General features: G+C 45.6%; 1 protein-coding gene across 1 annotated transcript in view; it reads right to left on the bottom strand.

Moving 5' to 3' along the window:
• Positions 1-10938: 10938 nt before the first annotated feature.
• The window catches only part of NR1I2 (nuclear receptor subfamily 1 group I member 2), a 44662-nt gene continuing 36788 nt past the window's right edge, over positions 10939-18812 (bottom strand). Inside the window, exons 5-9 of the mRNA XM_066599246.1 lie at positions 18619-18755; positions 18391-18536; positions 18192-18308; positions 15536-15644; positions 10939-13911 (exon numbers count right to left, since the gene is read on the bottom strand). Of these exons, the coding sequence (XP_066455343.1) occupies positions 13767-13911; positions 15536-15644; positions 18192-18308; positions 18391-18536; positions 18619-18755 (654 nt within the window). The 3' untranslated portion in view covers positions 10939-13766. The remainder of the gene's footprint in view (positions 13912-15535; positions 15645-18191; positions 18309-18390; positions 18537-18618; positions 18756-18812) is intronic.

Genomic DNA, 18812 nt, shown 5'->3' with positions numbered 1-18812 from the left:
CCTCTGTTTGCAGGTCCCATCACAGATCCGCGACAAAATACCGGAAGAAATAATGCAGCATGCAGCGCTGCTTCTTCCAGTAAAAGGCCGGGCATCCGAGTGGAAACCGAACAAACCCAATTATAGTCAATGGGGACCCCTCTACGCTGTTCAGTTCAGCAAGGAGATTTCCTTTTCCTGCTCCCTGAATAGAACCCCAACGCAGATGTAAAAGCAGCCTAACCGCGCCACAGATCAGCACCGCTATGTGCAGGTGTTGCTGGCTCCTTGGTACTGCTGCTATGTTGGGTGGTCTATTAGCTCTATGACACTTTCCTGTAGCATATTCCGCTGGCTCTAGGACACTGCAATGTGGATGGTTCTGCTTAATGTAGAACACTGCTGTGTTGGGGTTCTGCTAGCTGCAGTATACAATATAGTGGGGAGTGCTAGCTGTAGCAGACTATTGTGATAGACATGATGATTATTTTGTATAAAATGTCTATCGATTTGTATAACGTAAATGTATTTTGCTATTGTAATGACTTTTAGCTCTGAGGAGTTTAAAGGACACACACACAATCTAATCATGGTATTTGCTAGACAATGGATGTATGATGTTAATGTTAGCTAAGTACATAGGAATTACACAAGAAGCCTCTAAGAGTTAAGGGCCATAGTGTTGTGTATATCCTGTGTTCAATACTGAGTGTTTACCTAGGCCCCCTTCCACTCCTCACACAAGCTAGTTAAACAATGATTTGTCAACTACACAGAATTCCTTAAGGCTGTCTGCATGCTAAAGAAGACAAAGTCCATACTATGGCGGACGTGAGGGAGGGTGGGCAGAGAGGTGGGAGATTCTATATGATCCGACAAATGAGAATCTTATATGTTACTGATGTAATCTGTTGCACGCCCATTGAAGGGCGGTTGTCATGTGTTATAATAAAAGGCTTGAGCCTCTATACATGGTAGAGACTCTCCCAGTTTTAGACCAGCATTTGTGTCTGATCTGGTTCGATGATGTGTGCACACGATACAATTCGGAAGCGACAAAATACCCTGAAGCCTGCTGGAGAAACCATAATCCAGAACAGTGTCGTCCTTGGGTGGGCGAGTGGATCTGTGAGGTCACAGCCTGGAACGTACAGATATCGGCAGATGGCACGCAGAACTCAGGGGCCCGAAAATCTACAGAACACGGTAAGATTGCTTTATGTAAATCTACCGATGTGATCTGGGTTCTGACTGCTAAATCTGCCTGTATCTGATCCAGACTGGACCTTCACTGAAAGACAGGTCTGTCCACTCGAAAAATCACCATGTTACCTGTCTAGGGGTATTTTGTATGCTGTGACTGTTATGTCTGAGACGGTTAAAAATTGTGTATGCAAGACCAAGAGACAAATTCTGTGAGGGTTAATGTGTCAGAAGGGCGGACTCGGCTGTTTAAGTCTGAGGGAGCACGCCAGAGACTTACTCCTAGGTAAACTAGTGTGAGGTTAGGAAGATTAATGATACGCATATTTACTTTTTATGATTGAGCGTGTTATGTTCTCATATGTGAAAAGGTATATACGCGGGAATATAGCCGTGGTGTGACGGCTGATGTCTCCAGAATATTGTTGAGGTCTTGGTCATTTAAAATAATCGTCAGTCTCTGTGTATAGCTAAAATGTCCTGTCCAGACGGATTACTAGTAGGGTTGATATAAAGGTAGATGAGATATATACCTTGAGCCGTTGTGGGTATTCTCAAGTAATCCCGTCTGTCTGGTATTATAGAAAGAATGTGCAGTTGTTGATTATTGGGGGGAGGGCTGCTGATAAGAGTGAACTGAAAGCTTTTTCCAATTAACCCTTCCGTTCCTTTTGTCTCGTAGAATTAATGTGCATTGTAATCTGAAGTGGGAAAGAGAGGTTATATTGGAAGGATTTGAAGAAAGCGGATTTTACAAGAGAAACACTACTGTGTCCAGAAACTTCGAATAGAATAGAATAAGCAGGTAGCATAGAGTTGAGCAGATTGAGAAGGTTAGGCATAGACGCAGGTTGTTTAGAGAATGGGGAGCAAAGTAAGCAAGGACAAAGGTCATAGAGCTTGTGATTTGGTTGCTGAAGGGAAGGGAGCAGAGTTTACTGAACAATGGGAAAGGACCAGGAAAAGTTGCAGAAAGAAATGTCAGGTTATGGACAGATAAGCAGAAATGAGTATGATAAGATAGACTGTAGAAAGTTTTCAGAAGATGAGCAGGAAGCCTAGCAGAAAAAAAAAAAGGCGTTTTTAGCTAGTTTTTTGGTATAACGTAGTTGAGATTGAAGAGGAGAAAGCATGTAGTGGGGTATGTGTATTGCTTATGAACAATGTAATGCCTTTGTGTTGACTACAGCCCCTCCCTGTAATGGCGGCCGCGCTTGCAATGTTTACAACCCCACATAGTGTGACTCTGCAGCACTTCCCCCCATGTGCTCACTTTCAGGGTGTGTGATGTTACTTCCGGTCCCTCCCCATCCGGGACAGGACCTGGCCCCGCCCCTTCCTCCTCCAGCGGCCATTTTGCCTCACCTGGGAGTGCTGCCCCTGGCCCCGCCCCTTCCTCCGGCAGCCATCTTGCCTCACCTGGGAGATTTGTAGCTCCGCCCCTTTCTGCCTCTGGTGGCCATTTTGCTGCACTTGGGAGGCCTATATTCCCCAATGCCACTGTATCCAGTGCTAACATCATGATTGTCTGAAGTAAGGTCTTGTTTGACCGGACTTTGTTACACTCCAAGATGTGGCCACTTTGGATGTGTGATAAGTTCAGGGAAACAAACCTTTGTGGAGATGCAGCTTGGGACATAGTAGATGACTAAGCTGGTTTATAGTGCATGGAAGATTGGAGTTGATGCATGGGGGGCAGAGACCAGGAATACATGATAGGGGACGCTCTCTCATGTTCCCAGGGGCTCTGTTTTCCACTGCCCGCTTCTCCAATGGATACTCAGACAGATGATGTTATGGAAGGCTCCTACAGATGAAATAATTTCACTATAGTCACCCAGCAAACTTTTTCATGCAATTTGGTGAAGTAATTTTACTTTTTATGTGAAGAAAGAGGGACTGAATTGCCCAGAGTAGGATGTTAATTCATCCGTATTCTTTAGTTTTTCTTTAAGTCTTTTGTATATTCTAGTGTCAGTCTACACTGAAGCTATAATTATATTCCGACAGGAGAGTAAAAGCTAAACGTGGCCATTCCCTGAAATACTATTACACTGGGTGACGTAAAATTTGAATTGTGTGGCGCCCCCTTGTGTTAAAAAATGCTAACTGCAACCTGAAAAAAAAAAAAAAAAAAAATCTAAAGGATATTTTCGCTCAGACTTCGCTGCATACAATGTCACCTTGACCTACAAAGTGCTTGTTTTTGTGCCTCTTGGTTTACTAGTTTGAACGCAATTACTCTTTTTTTCCATTGAGTATTCCGGTTCAAAAGGGGGGAGGCAGAGGTGATCTGGGCCATAGATGATCTAGGTGTTGTAGATCAGCTATTGGGTTTGAAAATAAATAAATAAATGGAATAAGATAACAAGATTCCGAGCCATGTGAAATAGAACATCAGCACGATTATTTAGTACTAATACAGTAAGAAACTGCAGATATGCAAACAGTTATCAGAACCTCTGTTGATAATGCATATGTTGAGCTTTTTGCAGATGGTACCAGGGTGAGGATTGATGACTCCACATCGGATATGCAGTGGTCACACAACAAGATGTCCTAGAAGCAGAAGTTCTGCCTCCGCATGTCACAGTACAAGAAGCGGAATTGAAGGCCCTCACTGAGGCGAGTAGAGTGGCGAGAGGTAAGACGGCAACCCTTTACACTGACTCCTGGTATGCATTTGGCATAGCTCATGATTACGGCCCAATATGGAAGGCCAGACAGTTTTTTTTACCTTAGCAGGACAACCAATTGAGAATGGTGCAGCTGTACAGAGTCGCATGGAGGCCCTACTTCTACCTGACAAAGTTGAGAGTTCGCACCGATTCCTACACTGGAGAGGCGAGAGACGACACCCTCGCTGACAGCATAGCAAAGGCAGCGGCCCTCAAGCCGTGGAAGAAAGAAGAAAGATACTGACAGCATGAGTCAGTGGTAAAAAACTTTGGACATTGACAAAAATTTGGACTTTGATATGCTAAAAGACTTTTACAGTTACAAGCCAGCAAGGAAGGAAAGAATAAATGGACTAATATGGGAGCAGCAGAAACAGGACAGCGTGTGGTGAACAGTCAACAGCACTTGCCCACACAGTTCCTGTATCCCATGATGGCCCAGCTGATGGACGGAAAGACCCACCTAGTAAACCAGCAATAACGACGACGCTTGAAAGACGATGGGCGACTTCTGGGTTCTCTGTAGCTGCTGCATCATTTGTCCGGTTTAGCATGATCTATGCCATGGGTGAGTCAGGGCAGAAGTAAATTTGCCACATCACACTTGCCGGGACCACTCTACCCATTTCAGGGATTGCAAATTGACTACGTTCAGCTCCCACTTGTTGGGAAGTATGAATACGTGCTTGTTGTTGTTGATGTCTTTGCAGGTTGGAGGCTGACCCTGTTACCAAGGCAAACAAGTAGGTAACCGCAAAGAAGCTCATGAATGAGGTAAACTGTGAATATGGGGTACCAGAAGTGATTCAGAGTCAGACAGAGGTATAAACCTCGCAGGTGAATGTAACATGTCATGTCTGCTCTGGGTGTATCCCAGGCCTTTTACATACTGTACCACCTTTAGTGTAGTGGAAAGGTGGAGAGACGTAGTGGCACGCTAAAAAGTAAGATACTTAAAAATGACGCCACTTTGGAAAGACTGTCATCCAATAGCCTTATACAGTGTTAGATATGAACCCAGGGGGGGATTATACATTATCTCCCTACGAGATTGTTTGGGCTAGCCCCAAGGCTAGGTCGTTACTATTCTCAGTAGTTACAATTACAATCTGATGTGTTGACTGAGTATGTGATTTCCGTTGTTAAAGAACTAACCAAAGCCTATGCACAGGTGTTCTCTTCCAGACTCAGAGGCAGACACTGGGACACATATCTTGCAGCCTGGGGATTGGGTGCGCATCAAGAAGTTCCCCAGGAAGCACCCTCCTGAGCCCCGATTTGATGGCCCCTACCAGGTGCTTCTGACTACTGCCACAGCTGTGAAACTAGCCGAAAGACTTACATGGATCCATGCTTCATACTGTAAGAAAGCTTCAGATCCGGGAGACCAGTCTTAGTTGTGCCAAAGACATTACTCTGGTTAGGGCTAGTGAGAGAGGAGGGTGGCAACTGGAATCCTTAGTCGGAAGAATATGGGGGTATGGTTACCTTCTAGTATAACTCGTCCAATGCTCAAGTAGCCGCATATTCCTTCGACTATTGTACTGTGGTCCCGTGTCTAGGCGCAAGATCCCACCGCAGGCCAGATTTAGCTCAGTCCAGCTGGTTATATGACTTATATACCCGGGGAATACAATATGTTTGCGCCACTGATAACGTCTGGGGAGAAGACTGCCGTTATTGGGGATTAGTGGGATGTAACACAGGAATAGACTGGTCCTATAAACCGCAAAGTGCCTTAAATAAGAAAGACAAGAGCGGGAAATCCCTAATTAGTCGTATAACCCTCCTTGAGAATAATAAGGACAGCAGGTATTGGAAGGCTGAACTTAGTATGTTGCTTGGTTTTAATGCGGTTTTTACACTAACCATGGGAGATCCAAGCCCGGGGGACGGAGGGACTTATAGTCTGGGGACATACCGGTACGGGAGGACAGATCCCTTAGGGAAGTTTAAAATAAGGGGTATGGTAGATGCAGCCGAATGGAAGCCTTCACTTAGTCCCGTGCCCATAATTAACCCCCTCCGCCGTAAGATAAAGACCTTGACGAACATGATGATCATAGCCGACCCTACCTTTTGAGGACACCTTGACAGTAGCGACTGGCTACTCTGACCAGAATCTCTGGTTGGAGTTGATGAGGTGCGATGCTAACAGGAGCAACAAGTCTAACTGTTGCGTGTGCGGTAGTGCCCGACTACACTCGGGGATGGTCCCCCTAAATCTCCCTGTAGATGCTGAAGAGTGGTTTATTAGTCTCTTCACGAACATTTCCGCTAATTACACTGTCCGTGAGAAATGGAAGAAGGAATACTCTATAACTACTTAAGTGTTTTGCACCGGAGAGAGTATTACTGACTACCCTGGAAACTACACCTGCCGGGCAAATAGGCAGGGTGGAGGGAGATTTTTGGGGAACTCACCAACGGGTATTGCTCCTCCTACGGTACGATAGGAGGGGAATGGACACAGAATCAGGTTCAGTCCTTAGGAGACGTTTACTGGCTTTGTAGTGACATGAGGTAGAGGACCCGCCTGGAGGGTAATTGGACAGGGGAGTGTGCCTTAGTAAAGCCCTTATGCTCCTCCACACCCTTTCGGACAACATTGAGGATAATGAGGTTACCCCCAATAGTTAATTTATCTCGATCCAACTCAGTCTGTGTTTTGTGGTTATCCTGTCATGTTGGTCTATCCTTGTTTTCCGCATAGGTACGGCGGTTCCTTCCAGTCTTGTCACTAGGTAGTGTAGGGTCAGGGTGAGGCGACCTGGACGTGTTCACCATCAGGACTATCTCCAGGAGGGACATTGGTGTGGGTGAAGATTAGGGAGTCCCAGGCCGTGCGTACCTGTGCACGCTACTAGTATTGTAACATTATACTAGAGCGAGAAGAGAGACCCCTGGTGGTAGTTTTGATCTACACGTATACATTGACGTCATAGGATAGCCAAGGGGGGTACCTGACAAGTTTTAAAAATTAGAGACCAAGTTAAAACTAGATTCGAGTCCATTTTCCTGATCATTATGGTAAATAAATGTTGATTGGATTAATTATGTTTATTATAATTAACAGCGGTTTATAAATTATACTAGAGACGCCTTATAGGGACTAGTCGACCAATATGACCTACCTCGACTATGACTTCAAAATAGAATGGCCTTAGATATGACTTTAGCTAAAAAGGGGAGTGTCTGTAAGATGATAGGGGAGACTTGTTGTACCTACATCCTAGACGACACGTGACCCGTGGGTAAAGACGCACTTGCCATTAAAGAAGCTGACCGCACTAACTAAAAAGAGCTAACTTTTGGGACCAGCACTCGCCATGGATGAGCGGGTTGTAAAGGATCCTGGCACAGACGGGCGTCGCTGTTGTATGTGAACTGATGATTACATTTTCTGTTCTAGTCTGCTGTGTTATCCCCTGTGTCAGAGAGACCTGTGAAACTGATGCTGGAAAAGCCGCTCCCACCATGAGTTCACTGAATGCATCCCCAGAAGGAGTGGACAAGTCCTACACCCCCTTGAAGACCCTAAAACGAACCTTCAACGCGCTCCAGTTATAGGCTCATGCGCAGAGAACTGTGAAAATTAGATAGAGAATTAGAGGATAGACATTTTAAGGGGGGATTGTGATAGACATGATGATTATTTTGTATAAAATGTCTATCGATTTGTATAACGTAAATGTATTTTGCTATTGTAATGACTTTTAGCTCTGAGGAGTTTAAAGGACACACACACAATCTAATCATGGTATTTGCTAGACAATGGATGTATGATGTTAATGTTAGCTAAGTACATAGGAATTACACAAGAAGCCTCTAAGAGTTAAGGGCCATAGTGTTGTGTATATCCTGTGTTCAATACTGAGTGTTTACCTAGGCCCCCTTCCACTCCTCACACAAGCTAGTTAAACAATGATTTGTCAACTACACAGAATTCCTTAAGGCTGTCTGCATGCTAAAGAAGACAAAGTCCATACTATGGCGGACGTGAGGGAGGGTGGGCAGAGAGGTGGGAGATTCTATATGATCCGACAAATGAGAATCTTATATGTTACTGATGTAATCTGTTGCATGCCCATTGAAGGGCGGTTGTCATGTGTTATAATAAAAGGCTTGAGCCTCTATACATGGTAGAGACTCTCCCAGTTTTAGACCAGCATTTGTGTCTGATCTGGTCCGATGATGTGTGCACACGATACAATTCGGAAGCGACAAAATACCCTGAAGCCTGCTGGAGAAACCATAATCCAGAACACTATCATCAGAGGCATTCCGCTACATCTATGGCACTACAATTGTTACCATGTGGCAGTTGCTGGTCCCCCCCGGCTTGTTGTCGGGCTGCCAGGGGCACAGGTGCCCGACCGGCGTGGTGCTGGTGGCGTGCACGAGCTCCCTTTTATTATGTTCTGTTGGGAGTTGGCTGTCTCTCTCTCTCTGCCCCTGGGCGGAGGCTTTTGCTTAAAGCTTGGGCAGAGACTTGCAATCACTGCCAGTTATTGGTTTCCCTCAGTGTGCTAGCTAGTCTGCCTCTGTTGGTCTCCTGCCTCTCTCATCTTGTCTGCTATACTTTGCTATCGTCCGCCAGGTTTTTCCATCTGCCTCAGTTCTGCTTGGTATGGTTCCTGTTGGAATTCTACCCTCTCCATTCAGGTACGCCAGCGTCCCTTTTCGGTCCCTAGTGAGAGTAGGGACTGCCGTCCAGTTGCCTGCCTGGGGTTAGCCAGGAGTGGAGGCAAGCAGGCAGGGACAGGGGTTGTAGGTGAGAGGTCACCCAGGCTGGCATATCAAGGGTAGTATACCGTAACAACAATGTGGGATATTTTAGCTCTAGCTCACAATGTTGTGTTGCTAATAGATCCACAGCTCTGCTGTGTGGGGTGCTCTAGGGCTGTAGGTACAGTGAGTTTCCAGCACTAATGCTGTATTTACTAAATGTCATTTTTCGGTCACAAATCCTATTTTGATTAATGCAATAATATCTTTTTAGTGACCAATTTTTTCTGCTCCAGAGCTCAAAATCCCCTGCATAGACATACTATAATTCTGTCTGCCTGCAGCTGCCACCAGAGGGTGCTCACTGCATACAGATTCATACAATTCCCATTAAACGCAGAATGAAGTTTGTATATAGTTAGCTCCCCCTGGTGGTGACTGCCATTTAATTCTAAAGCTATGGGTCTGTGAAGGAAGCAGCAACTGCAGTTCATAGCCACAGAGTCTCCACTTGCTATAGGTGTATAATTTCCCCTGCAGTATTGTACTCGTTCTGTAGACCCAGTTCTCCCCCTTTCTACGCAGACTGCAGATTTTCCAGAATAAGCAACAGACATAGAATGCCTGGATCTATATTGTTCAGACACAGATGTTGCTGCCTCACAGGCTCAACCTATCCTACAGGGGAACAAATAAATCCCCCTGGTGGCCCTGAGGCAGGAGTGGCCCCACAACCATACACGAATAGCATACAGAACTGCAGTACATATTGCTAGGCAGAGTACAGCATCTGGCCGGTAATATTTGGATATACCTGTTCAGTGGGCCCCCAGAATACATTTTACTGGTGGGCCCTAGGCAGCCTGACACTGCTGCCTCCTGTGGTACTAAAACCCCAGCAGCCACAGACACTACCTTCTATGGCATTACCGGAGTAGGTGCCCCCTGGTTCATGCCCCAGCCGCCAGAGCCCAACACTTGTTCTACAGAAGATTGCCAGGATCTGCTGGCTGGTTTCTTCCACCTTTATTACCATAGAACCCAGTATTTCACATCCTTCCTTAAGAAGCGGTGTGGATCCAAATCACTGTCTTCACCTTCGCACATCACATTCAGGAGATGAGCCTTAAGATTGGATCAGATCTCAGCAAGATGCAGAGGGAACCTTACAGGCGCGGACATTGAAGTGGATGGCAATTTGTATTCCACATGACAGCGCAGGACCTACTTATCAGGATTTTCGGAGCACATGTTGCTACTGGCCCTGCCTGCAAGAGGCAGATTGAGGAAAGTACACAGTGCCAGTCATGCACCTTGTGGAATGAGGTGCCATCCCCACTTCCAGGAGTCTTACCTGGCACTATACATCTGCCAGCTGGTCCATGAACTCAACATTCTTTTAAAGGGAAGTACCTGGGGTTTATAAAGCCTTCCGCTCGCTCCCACCAATGTGCAGGCCTACCACCAGGAGGCGCCAGCATACGAACCAGTTTATACACTGCTACAGTACTGGTAAAGACAGGGCTGAATACGCAGCAGGGTCAGTGGACGGATAAGGGGCCGCCGGGCAGCACAAGGGTCACAGAGAGTTACAGAGTGGAAGGACCCATGTATCCCCAAGTGCACAGAGTATTTCAGGAGAGGGTATACAGCTTTGGTAGGAGGTCACAGAGTAGAAGGAGCACAGAGTATTAGGCTGGGTTCACATGGGACGGAATTTCCGTACAGAAATTCAACATGCATTTTTAAATCTGAGAATAAGCAGCAAAGTAGAGGAGATTGGCAATGTAATGCAGTTGGTCTCTGAGCGCTCTGGAATCAGCCATCCAAAAATACTGGGCCCTTAACATGTGGCGTCGCGTGCAGTTTTTTCACGGACCAATGGTCTATATACAAAATATAGCACAGCATGTTCTATTCTAGTGCAATTCTCAGCCCAGAATCACCCATTCAAGTTAGTGGGTGCATTAAACGCTCTGTACCCGCATGGCACGTGTCTGCCCTCCATATATATATATTTTTAATCTTTTTCATGCAGTCATTGACTTGAATGGGGATTGTGGTGCGTTTTAACTAACCCATATCAGTGACATCAACTGGGCCACCTTCGTTTTTTTTTTATGTGATGTGCGTAAAAAACAGGTGACATTTACACCTTAAAACAAAAAAACTGAAGTCAACCACACGTACAGATGTAGGGAAATCGGTCATTTCTTCCAATGACAGAAACTGCATAAGGTGTTCCATAATGGAAGGAGCAGCAGCACAGAGTATTACAGCAGTCGAGGATGTGGATCTGTAGGGGAGGGGGTGGGTGACCGCTCCTCTCATGTACAATGACTGGAAAGTGTAACCTCTTCTCTTTATTACAAACGCTTAATATCCACATAATCGGCGCCCAACAGTCATGTGATTGATGGTCACCGGTTACATGGTACAATGTGTCACAGGATCCAGTAATACAGTAATATCACTTTATATACGACCACCAATGAGAACGGATTAATAAATAAGAACAAAGCAATCAAGGTGACGGAGGGTCGATACAAGAGTCCAGTGACATCAGACATTCCTAAAATTCATTACCTCCTGGAGAACAAAGGTCGATGAAAGATCTGAGCCGTACAAGGCTCTCCCATGAGGACGCAGCAAGAGGTGGGAGGTGCCAAGCGAAGTGAGGAGGAACGTGGCACACAGAATGGCTGCATCACCTGTGTTGCCCTGATGGGCACATTTCTAGACACTTACATTCCACATCCAAAGTAATTGTTTGTGTCCGGGAAATCAGCGGTATTGTCACATTATTTGGATAACGAAGAAATGGTTATTAACAGTTATTGAGCAAAAACTTTGATTGTCACATTGCTGACTAAGATTATATGGTCGGTGGATACATGTACAGTCATTGCTTTGGATGCTAATATAATGCGGTTTGCTTTTTTACATCTGTAGGTAAATTGGTGATTATTTGAATCCAGTCTGGCATCAAGAGGGTGTAAATATCCTGCAGATGCTTTCTGTCATGTATGTGGAGAGTTCAACAAAACACGGGCAACAAGGGCAAAAATGAACGCAGCCTACAAAGCATGTTTTGGGATGGCTGTGGGTGATCAAGATAAGTCATGGGCACTTGACTTCAGCTGCGATAATTGCAAGAAAACTCTTGAAAGTTGGTTCAGAGGTGAAAATAGCCATGAAGTTTGCGATACCAAGAATTTGGCGGGAGCCAACTGATCATACTACCAACTGCTATTTCGGCATGGAAGGCCCCTCCAAATGTCGAAGTGGAAAAAATGCAGTTGCTGTGACGTAGCCAAACATTCCCTCGTCTATGGCCCCGGTACCACATTCCTCTTACCCCCCCATTCCGACGCCTCCATGGAGCATACATAGCGCACAGACGTGTTCAGAAAACATCAGCTCAGACAGTGAAGATGCACCTGATCCTTTCCATGCCGGCAAAGATGACAGAAGACCATCCTTCTGGTTTGTGTGGGATGGTTATGATTTAGTAAGAGATCTTAGTCTTACAAAAGCTAAAGCAGAATTTCTGACATCCCGGCTGAAACAATGGAACTTGCTGGATGACGGCGTGCAAGTTACAAGGCAAAGAACACGTCATCAAATGTTTTCTACCTTCTTCACCCTTCAAGATGGTCTCTGTTACTGCCATGATATGACAGGTCTATTCAGTGAAACTGGGATACCTTGTAAAGGACAGGATTGGTGCCTTTTCATAGGAAAAGGCCCATAGAGGGAGGGGATTTTTGGGCCAAGAACCTGCTTATACAGAAGAGAGAAGTATAAAACGTGATGCAACACTGTTAGCCAGCATTATTTGGATATGTAACCTGTGAAATAATGTTCAGATAACCGTTCCTGTGGCCCCCAGTTATCCATTTTTGAGTGTTCCTCTACGCATAGAGAAAAAAAATGATCACAACAGCTTCTCTATCAGACAGACTAATTCCGCATACTTATTAATGCACAGTATACATGCTGCTTTGATTGACCAGTGCTGCCCCCATGAGCCATGCTGGCCAGTCAGAGAGCGGCATGAAGTGTCTTAGACTACCACTGCATACTAATACACAGAGTGCACCAGGTAATCAGAGCAGCAGTGCAGCCACCGTTCTTCAGGACAAGGTAAGAGACGTTACCTTTGGACCAATAATTAGTTAAGCAGCGATTTCTAGGTTTGGCACTTGAGGACCCCATGCAGTTTATGAGGATTTTGTAATGGCACATGTTCATAGCAAGAAATGGTTTTATCAGCCCTAGAGCTGCATTCACAATTCTGCTGTCCCTTTTTTGCTGCCGCTCCTCATGTACACTACTGCACCTGCAGGCTTATAAGTGTATACTGTGCTGCATTGTGGAGGAAATAGCTTTTACACCTGAAGATACTGCATTCTTCACAATTCACTGAAGAACAATGCATTATGGGATCTCAACCAGAAAAAAATTGTGAGTGCAGCTCTGGAGCAGTTAAAGTACAAAACATGATTGAACTGTGACCAGGTAGAGTCAGTAGTGACAAATGTGCTTCTCCAACCCAAGAACTAGTAAGTAAAGCAGAGTCTTGTAACGCAGCTATGGCTGTGATTGGAGGAGAAGACTCAGAATAGATAAGGATGCTTAAAGTGACAAAGTAACTTAGCTTTACATGTAGAGCTAGAGGATTTTGTGCATTGTTCCCCTAGACCCGCTCTCCCCCTGCAGCGATGGTCTACTTTTAAGAGGCACTAATGATGTCCGCCAGCTTGTTGACACGCAGACGGAAAAGTAAGAAGAAAAAAAAAATGTTGTTCTGAGGGGTAAAAATCAGCGGAGCGTCTGTATCCAGTCATAGGCCAAGCCCTGCCGCCGGGGTCAGGTGAAGGCTTAGCTATGGTGGCTCATTCGAAGGTAGGAGGTTGGTTGTGGTCATAGCTTATTACCTGAGGAGGTTCAGACGCTTCTGCCCACTGAGAGGTTAGAGTCCATGGCTGAGATTATCATATTTCGTGTTTACCAGATAGTGGCGATGCCAATCACCAGTTAGATCAACACAAACAACGCATCCGAGAACAAGCCTGACCTCAGACCGTCATGGCGATTTGGATGATGAAACGTTTCCCGAACAGATGGGTAGATGCTATTTACTCGGTGAAGTATACGGCCAGCGGGACATGAAAGTCACTCCGGCAATCGGCTGAACATCTCGTGCATCAGAGGGGTGTAATCCGGCTGGATGTTCCAGATGTGCAGCAGCTGCTTGCTGTGCTCGTCGTCCATGGTACGCAGCTCCGTCAGACACTCCATGATCTTCGCAAAAACAAACCTGAGACCAACAACGAAAAATAGACGTTAACATCACAGAAGAATCTGCTGTCTGTACTGAAAGCAAATATATGGCACACCTGCACAGCCGTCCCTCGCGGGTGGCTTACGTGTAAGCACACCTGCACTGCCGTCCCTCGCGGGCGGCTTACGTGTAAGCACACCTGCACAGCCGTCCCTCGCGGGCGGCTTACGTGTAAGCACACCTGCACAGCCGTCCCTCGCGGGCGGCTTACGTGTAAGCACACCTGCACAGCCGTCCCTCGCGGGCGGCTTACGTGTAAGCACACCTGCACAGCCGTCCCTTGCGGGTGGCTTACGTGTAAGCACACCTGCACAGCCGTCCCTCGCGGGCGGCTTACGTGTAAGCACACCTGCACAGCCGTCCCTCGCGGGCGGCTTACGTGTAAGCACACCTGCACAGCCGTCCCTCGCGGGCGGCTTACGTGTAAGCACACCTGCACAGCCGTCTCTCGCGGGCGGCTTACGTGTAAGCACACCTGTACAGCCATCCCTCGCGGGCAGCTTACATGTAAGCACACCTGTACAGCCATCCCTAGAGGGCAGCTAACATGTAGTATACTGTGCAGCCATCCCTAGAGGGTAGCTAACATGTACTACACCTGTACAGCCGTCCCTAAAGGACAGGTAACATGTAGTACACCTGTACAGCCATCACTAGAGGGCAGCTAACATGTAGTACACCTGTACAGCCATCACTAGAGAACAGGTACTATGTAGTAAACCTGTACTGCCGTCACTAGAGGACAGGTACTATGTAGTACACCTGTACTGCCGTCACTAGAAGACAGGTACTATGTAGTACACCTGTACTGCCGTCACTAGAGGACAGGTATTATGTAGTAAACTTTACAGCTGTCACTTGAGGACAGGTACTATGTAGTACACCTGTACAGCCGTCACTAGAGGGCCGCTAACATGTCGTACAGCCGTCATTAGGGGGCCGCTAACATGTTGTACACCTGTACAGCTGTCAGTAGGGGGCCGCTAGCATGTCGTACACTTGTACAGCCGTCACTAGAGGGCAGCTAACCTGTAGTACACCCCTACAGCCTTCACTAGAGGGCAGCTAACATGTAGTACACCTGTACAGCCGTCACTAAAGGGCAGCTAACATGTCGTACACCTTTACAGCCGTCAGTAGGGCGCCGCTACATTTCGTACACCTGTACAGCCGTCAGTAGGGCGCCGCTAGCATGTCGTAGACCTGTACAGCCGTCACAAGACGGCAGCTAACCTGTAGTACACTCCTACAGCCTTCACTAGAGGGCAGCTAACCTGTCATATACCCATCACTAGAGGGCAGGTAACATGTAGTACACCTATACAGCCATCACTAGAGGACAGTTAACATTCAGTACTCCTGCACAGCAGTCAATAGAGGGCAGGTAGCATATTACACACCTGTACAGCAAGTGAAGGTGACTGGAGCAATCTACCATTTCAGCACAAGATGAAATGATTGTTGGCTGTGGTTGAGGTCAGGATATTACTACCATAAATGCAGTTGTTTTACTGCACCTCAGGAGGAGCGATACCTGACAGGTGAGACGTAAGAACAGACTGCGGATCACATGCCGCCCAGCTGATATATCACAGCTCACCTGTTTTCCTGAGATGGCGACCGGTGGCTCTCTATATAGGACATGAGGGTTAACGCCAGTTTCTCCTGGATCTTATCGATTTTATCACGGTCGCTGACCCCCGGTCGGTCTGAAATACAGAAAAGTCATAAGTGTCACATAAATATAGAACATCTGTCTCTGGGCACAGTATCAGGGGACCCCCAGACTTGTGAACACCTTGTGACCCCATTTCTAACGAGGTGGTGTTCAAATGACCAGAGGGCATTCTCATACTGATGTGAGAGGGTGAACACGTGATAAGTCACATGACAGGGGGGTGGGAAGGGAGCGCAATAGGCCCTCAGAGGCTACTTTTGTGTAGTGAACCTCTCACTGAGAGATCGTGGACCACTAGATGACCTCTATCACACTTGAAGACATTTTGCCCAGTTAAGAGACTTTGAGAGAGGTGTATCATTATAATAAGAGAAGCAGGCTGGTCGTTGGTCAATTTCTGACCAAGCTGTTAGGTGGTGCCGGGCACAGTGGCCACGTGAGGGCACACGCGGTGAAGAGGCTATGGACAGCCCAGACAGACCACTAGTGAAGGGTATCATTTGATCCACCAACAAGCACAAGCAGATCCAACAATTTCATTGTCCACCATCCAGACATAAGCGACATCTTCATTAGACACCTGTCTCTGCTCAGACTATTTCCAGGTGCTCAACAGAAGGAAATTTGATGTCCTGGCACCCATTAGGTCTCCTGCTATTAACACCCCAACACTGATGCTGGCTGGGCCCTGAAGACGAGAAGTTGGGAGTGAGGAGAGGTAAGTAAATACATGTTTTGGTGATCTAGTCTTTTTTGTCTGATTTAGGGGACTGAACTAATTGTGCAGTATGAGGTCCGAATTAATTTGGGTTTTGACATCTGGGATTTTAATTAGAGGTCTGGTCAGGGGTGGAATTCATTTTGGAGTTTGATGTCTAGGGTCTGATTAACTTCTGAATCAGATATAAGGGTCTAGTGTCTGAACATTGGTATCTGCTATCTGATGTCCAACTTAACCCCTTAAGGATGCAGCCCTTTTTATTTTCCATTTTTGGTTTCTCCTCCCTACTGTCCAGAATCATAGCTTTTATTTTTCTGTCAATGTCTGAGGACTTGTTTTTTGCAGGACGAGTTGTAGTTTTTAAATGATACTATTTAATGTATGATTTGATGAACAAAAAAAAACCCCAAACAAACAAACAAAAAAACAACAACTTGTAAACATTTCTAAGTGGAGTAAATGGAAAAAAAACAAAGAAAAAAAATAAGAATTCTGCCATCTTTAAGTGGATCTTGTTTTTAAGATGTTATCTTGTCATTTTTCTGCAGTATGGACGTTATTTCGTGGCTCAGTAAGACTACGGAAATAACATTTGTATTTCATTTTTTTTTTTGCTGTACTACTTTTTACATATATTTTTATTTTTTAAAAGTCATTTCCTGTTGTCATCTTCTGACCGCCATAATTTTTTAAACTTTATGGCGATGTTGTTGAGCAAGGGCTCGTTTGTTTGCGAGATGGCCTGTTGCTATTTTCTGATCGCCATAAGGTCTTTATATATAGACTGTAATGGGATTGTGAGAGATAACTTGTGGTTTCTATTGGGACAATTATTGGAATACATTTGACTTTTTTGATCGCTTTTTATTAATTGTTTTCTTACAGATGGGGTGACCAAAAAATATTGCAGTGTATGGTATTTCTGCCAGCATTTTCAGCCACAAGCCCATCCTAATGGGCAGAAATACATGAGGCCTTGGGTTGCAATGACAACTGAACGCCACCTCGCAATCTCATTAAGAGGGGGCTGTTCAGCACTTCGAACCCTAATTGGGGCATTTAAATGCTGTCAGCAGTATTTAAAGCGTTAACATCTGTGATCAGCCTGTTGCTGGCAGGTATCATGTGTCAAAGACAACTAGCACCCGCCGTATGAGCAGCAGGATAGTCTCCCAATCCCACTCTATATGAACCCTGCACCCGGAGTACATATACATAATTTTGGGTGAAGGGGGTTAATTTTGGGGTGTAACATACAACTTCTAAATTAATTTTGCAATTGGGGGTCTGAATTAATTTTTGAATTGGACATCTGGAGTCTAAATTAATCATGGGATATAAGATCTGATTAATTTTGAAGTCTAAATTGGGCATTTGAATTAATTTGTGGGTCAGATGTCTGGAAAATGATAAATTTTGAGCTTTGGCTTAGGGGTCTGATGTGGGGGTCTGATTAATTAGGATTTTTGTTTAGGGTACTGGTGTGTGAATGGAGGGGGGCTGAATGAACTTTGTTGTGTCTTTTGTATTACTACTTTTTTCCTGCTTTGAAATAATTGGTAGGGTTATTTTGAGAAAAGAATTTGTTTTTTAATATTAAGCAATACTAAAAAGGTTGGGAAACCCTGCTTCAGGCCTTCAGGTTGGAGAAGCAGCCCTACGACAGGTAGGATACACAATACCTAATGTATCTGTATCCTTGTTACTGACTCTGCCCTAATCCAGCCCCTGATTACAGTGACCACACCCCCAATACCTCCCCTGATTAATGCAGACATTCCCAACTAGACATAATAAGTATCTGGAGATACGCATGGTGATGACTATTGTACCATTACAGATGGCGTGTTCTTGTACCTGCAGAGAAGAGGGAGATGGCTTGCATTAGCGTGTACTCCTCAGTTTGCAGGCACAGCTTCTTCATCATACAGTGGAATCGAATTACTGGCTCTACAAAGAGCTGATGGTACCCGGCTGTGGGGATGGAGAGGAGATCCGTGTAATTATGGTGTAACGAGTTAACAGCAATGTGTGACCGGGGGTGCTGTGTACTCACCCATCGCTAAATCATCACTGTTATAGTTCAATTGACCACATGACCAGGTCTGCGTTCTGTGGTCAAAAACAGTGTTGAATCGGATGACGCAGAGCTCCAGGGCGGAGCCTTTCAGCAACGCAATCTGGTCTTCGATACCCAAATCCCTGAAAAAACAACATGGGGGAGTCACATGATTGGATATTCATGGATGCCTGGTGGTCATTATATGGGGGAGGGGTTCTGTACCTGAAATGTGGAATAATTTTGGCAAAGTTTATAACGCCCTTGATCATATAGGTGACCAGATCGGACATGTGAGGTAACATCAAGAAGACCGTGGATTCCTGGAGCTGGCCCGGGGGACCTGGGTGCCGTCTGGCGGGCTAACAGTAAAACATTAATTATATGAAGGCAATATCCCATCATCATCAAACTACATC

The sequence above is a fragment of the Eleutherodactylus coqui genome, chromosome 4 (genome assembly GCF_035609145.1).
Source record: "Eleutherodactylus coqui strain aEleCoq1 chromosome 4, aEleCoq1.hap1, whole genome shotgun sequence".
NCBI lineage: Eukaryota > Metazoa > Chordata > Amphibia > Anura > Eleutherodactylidae > Eleutherodactylus > Eleutherodactylus coqui.
This window is presented reverse-complemented; position numbering and strand designations above follow the sequence as displayed.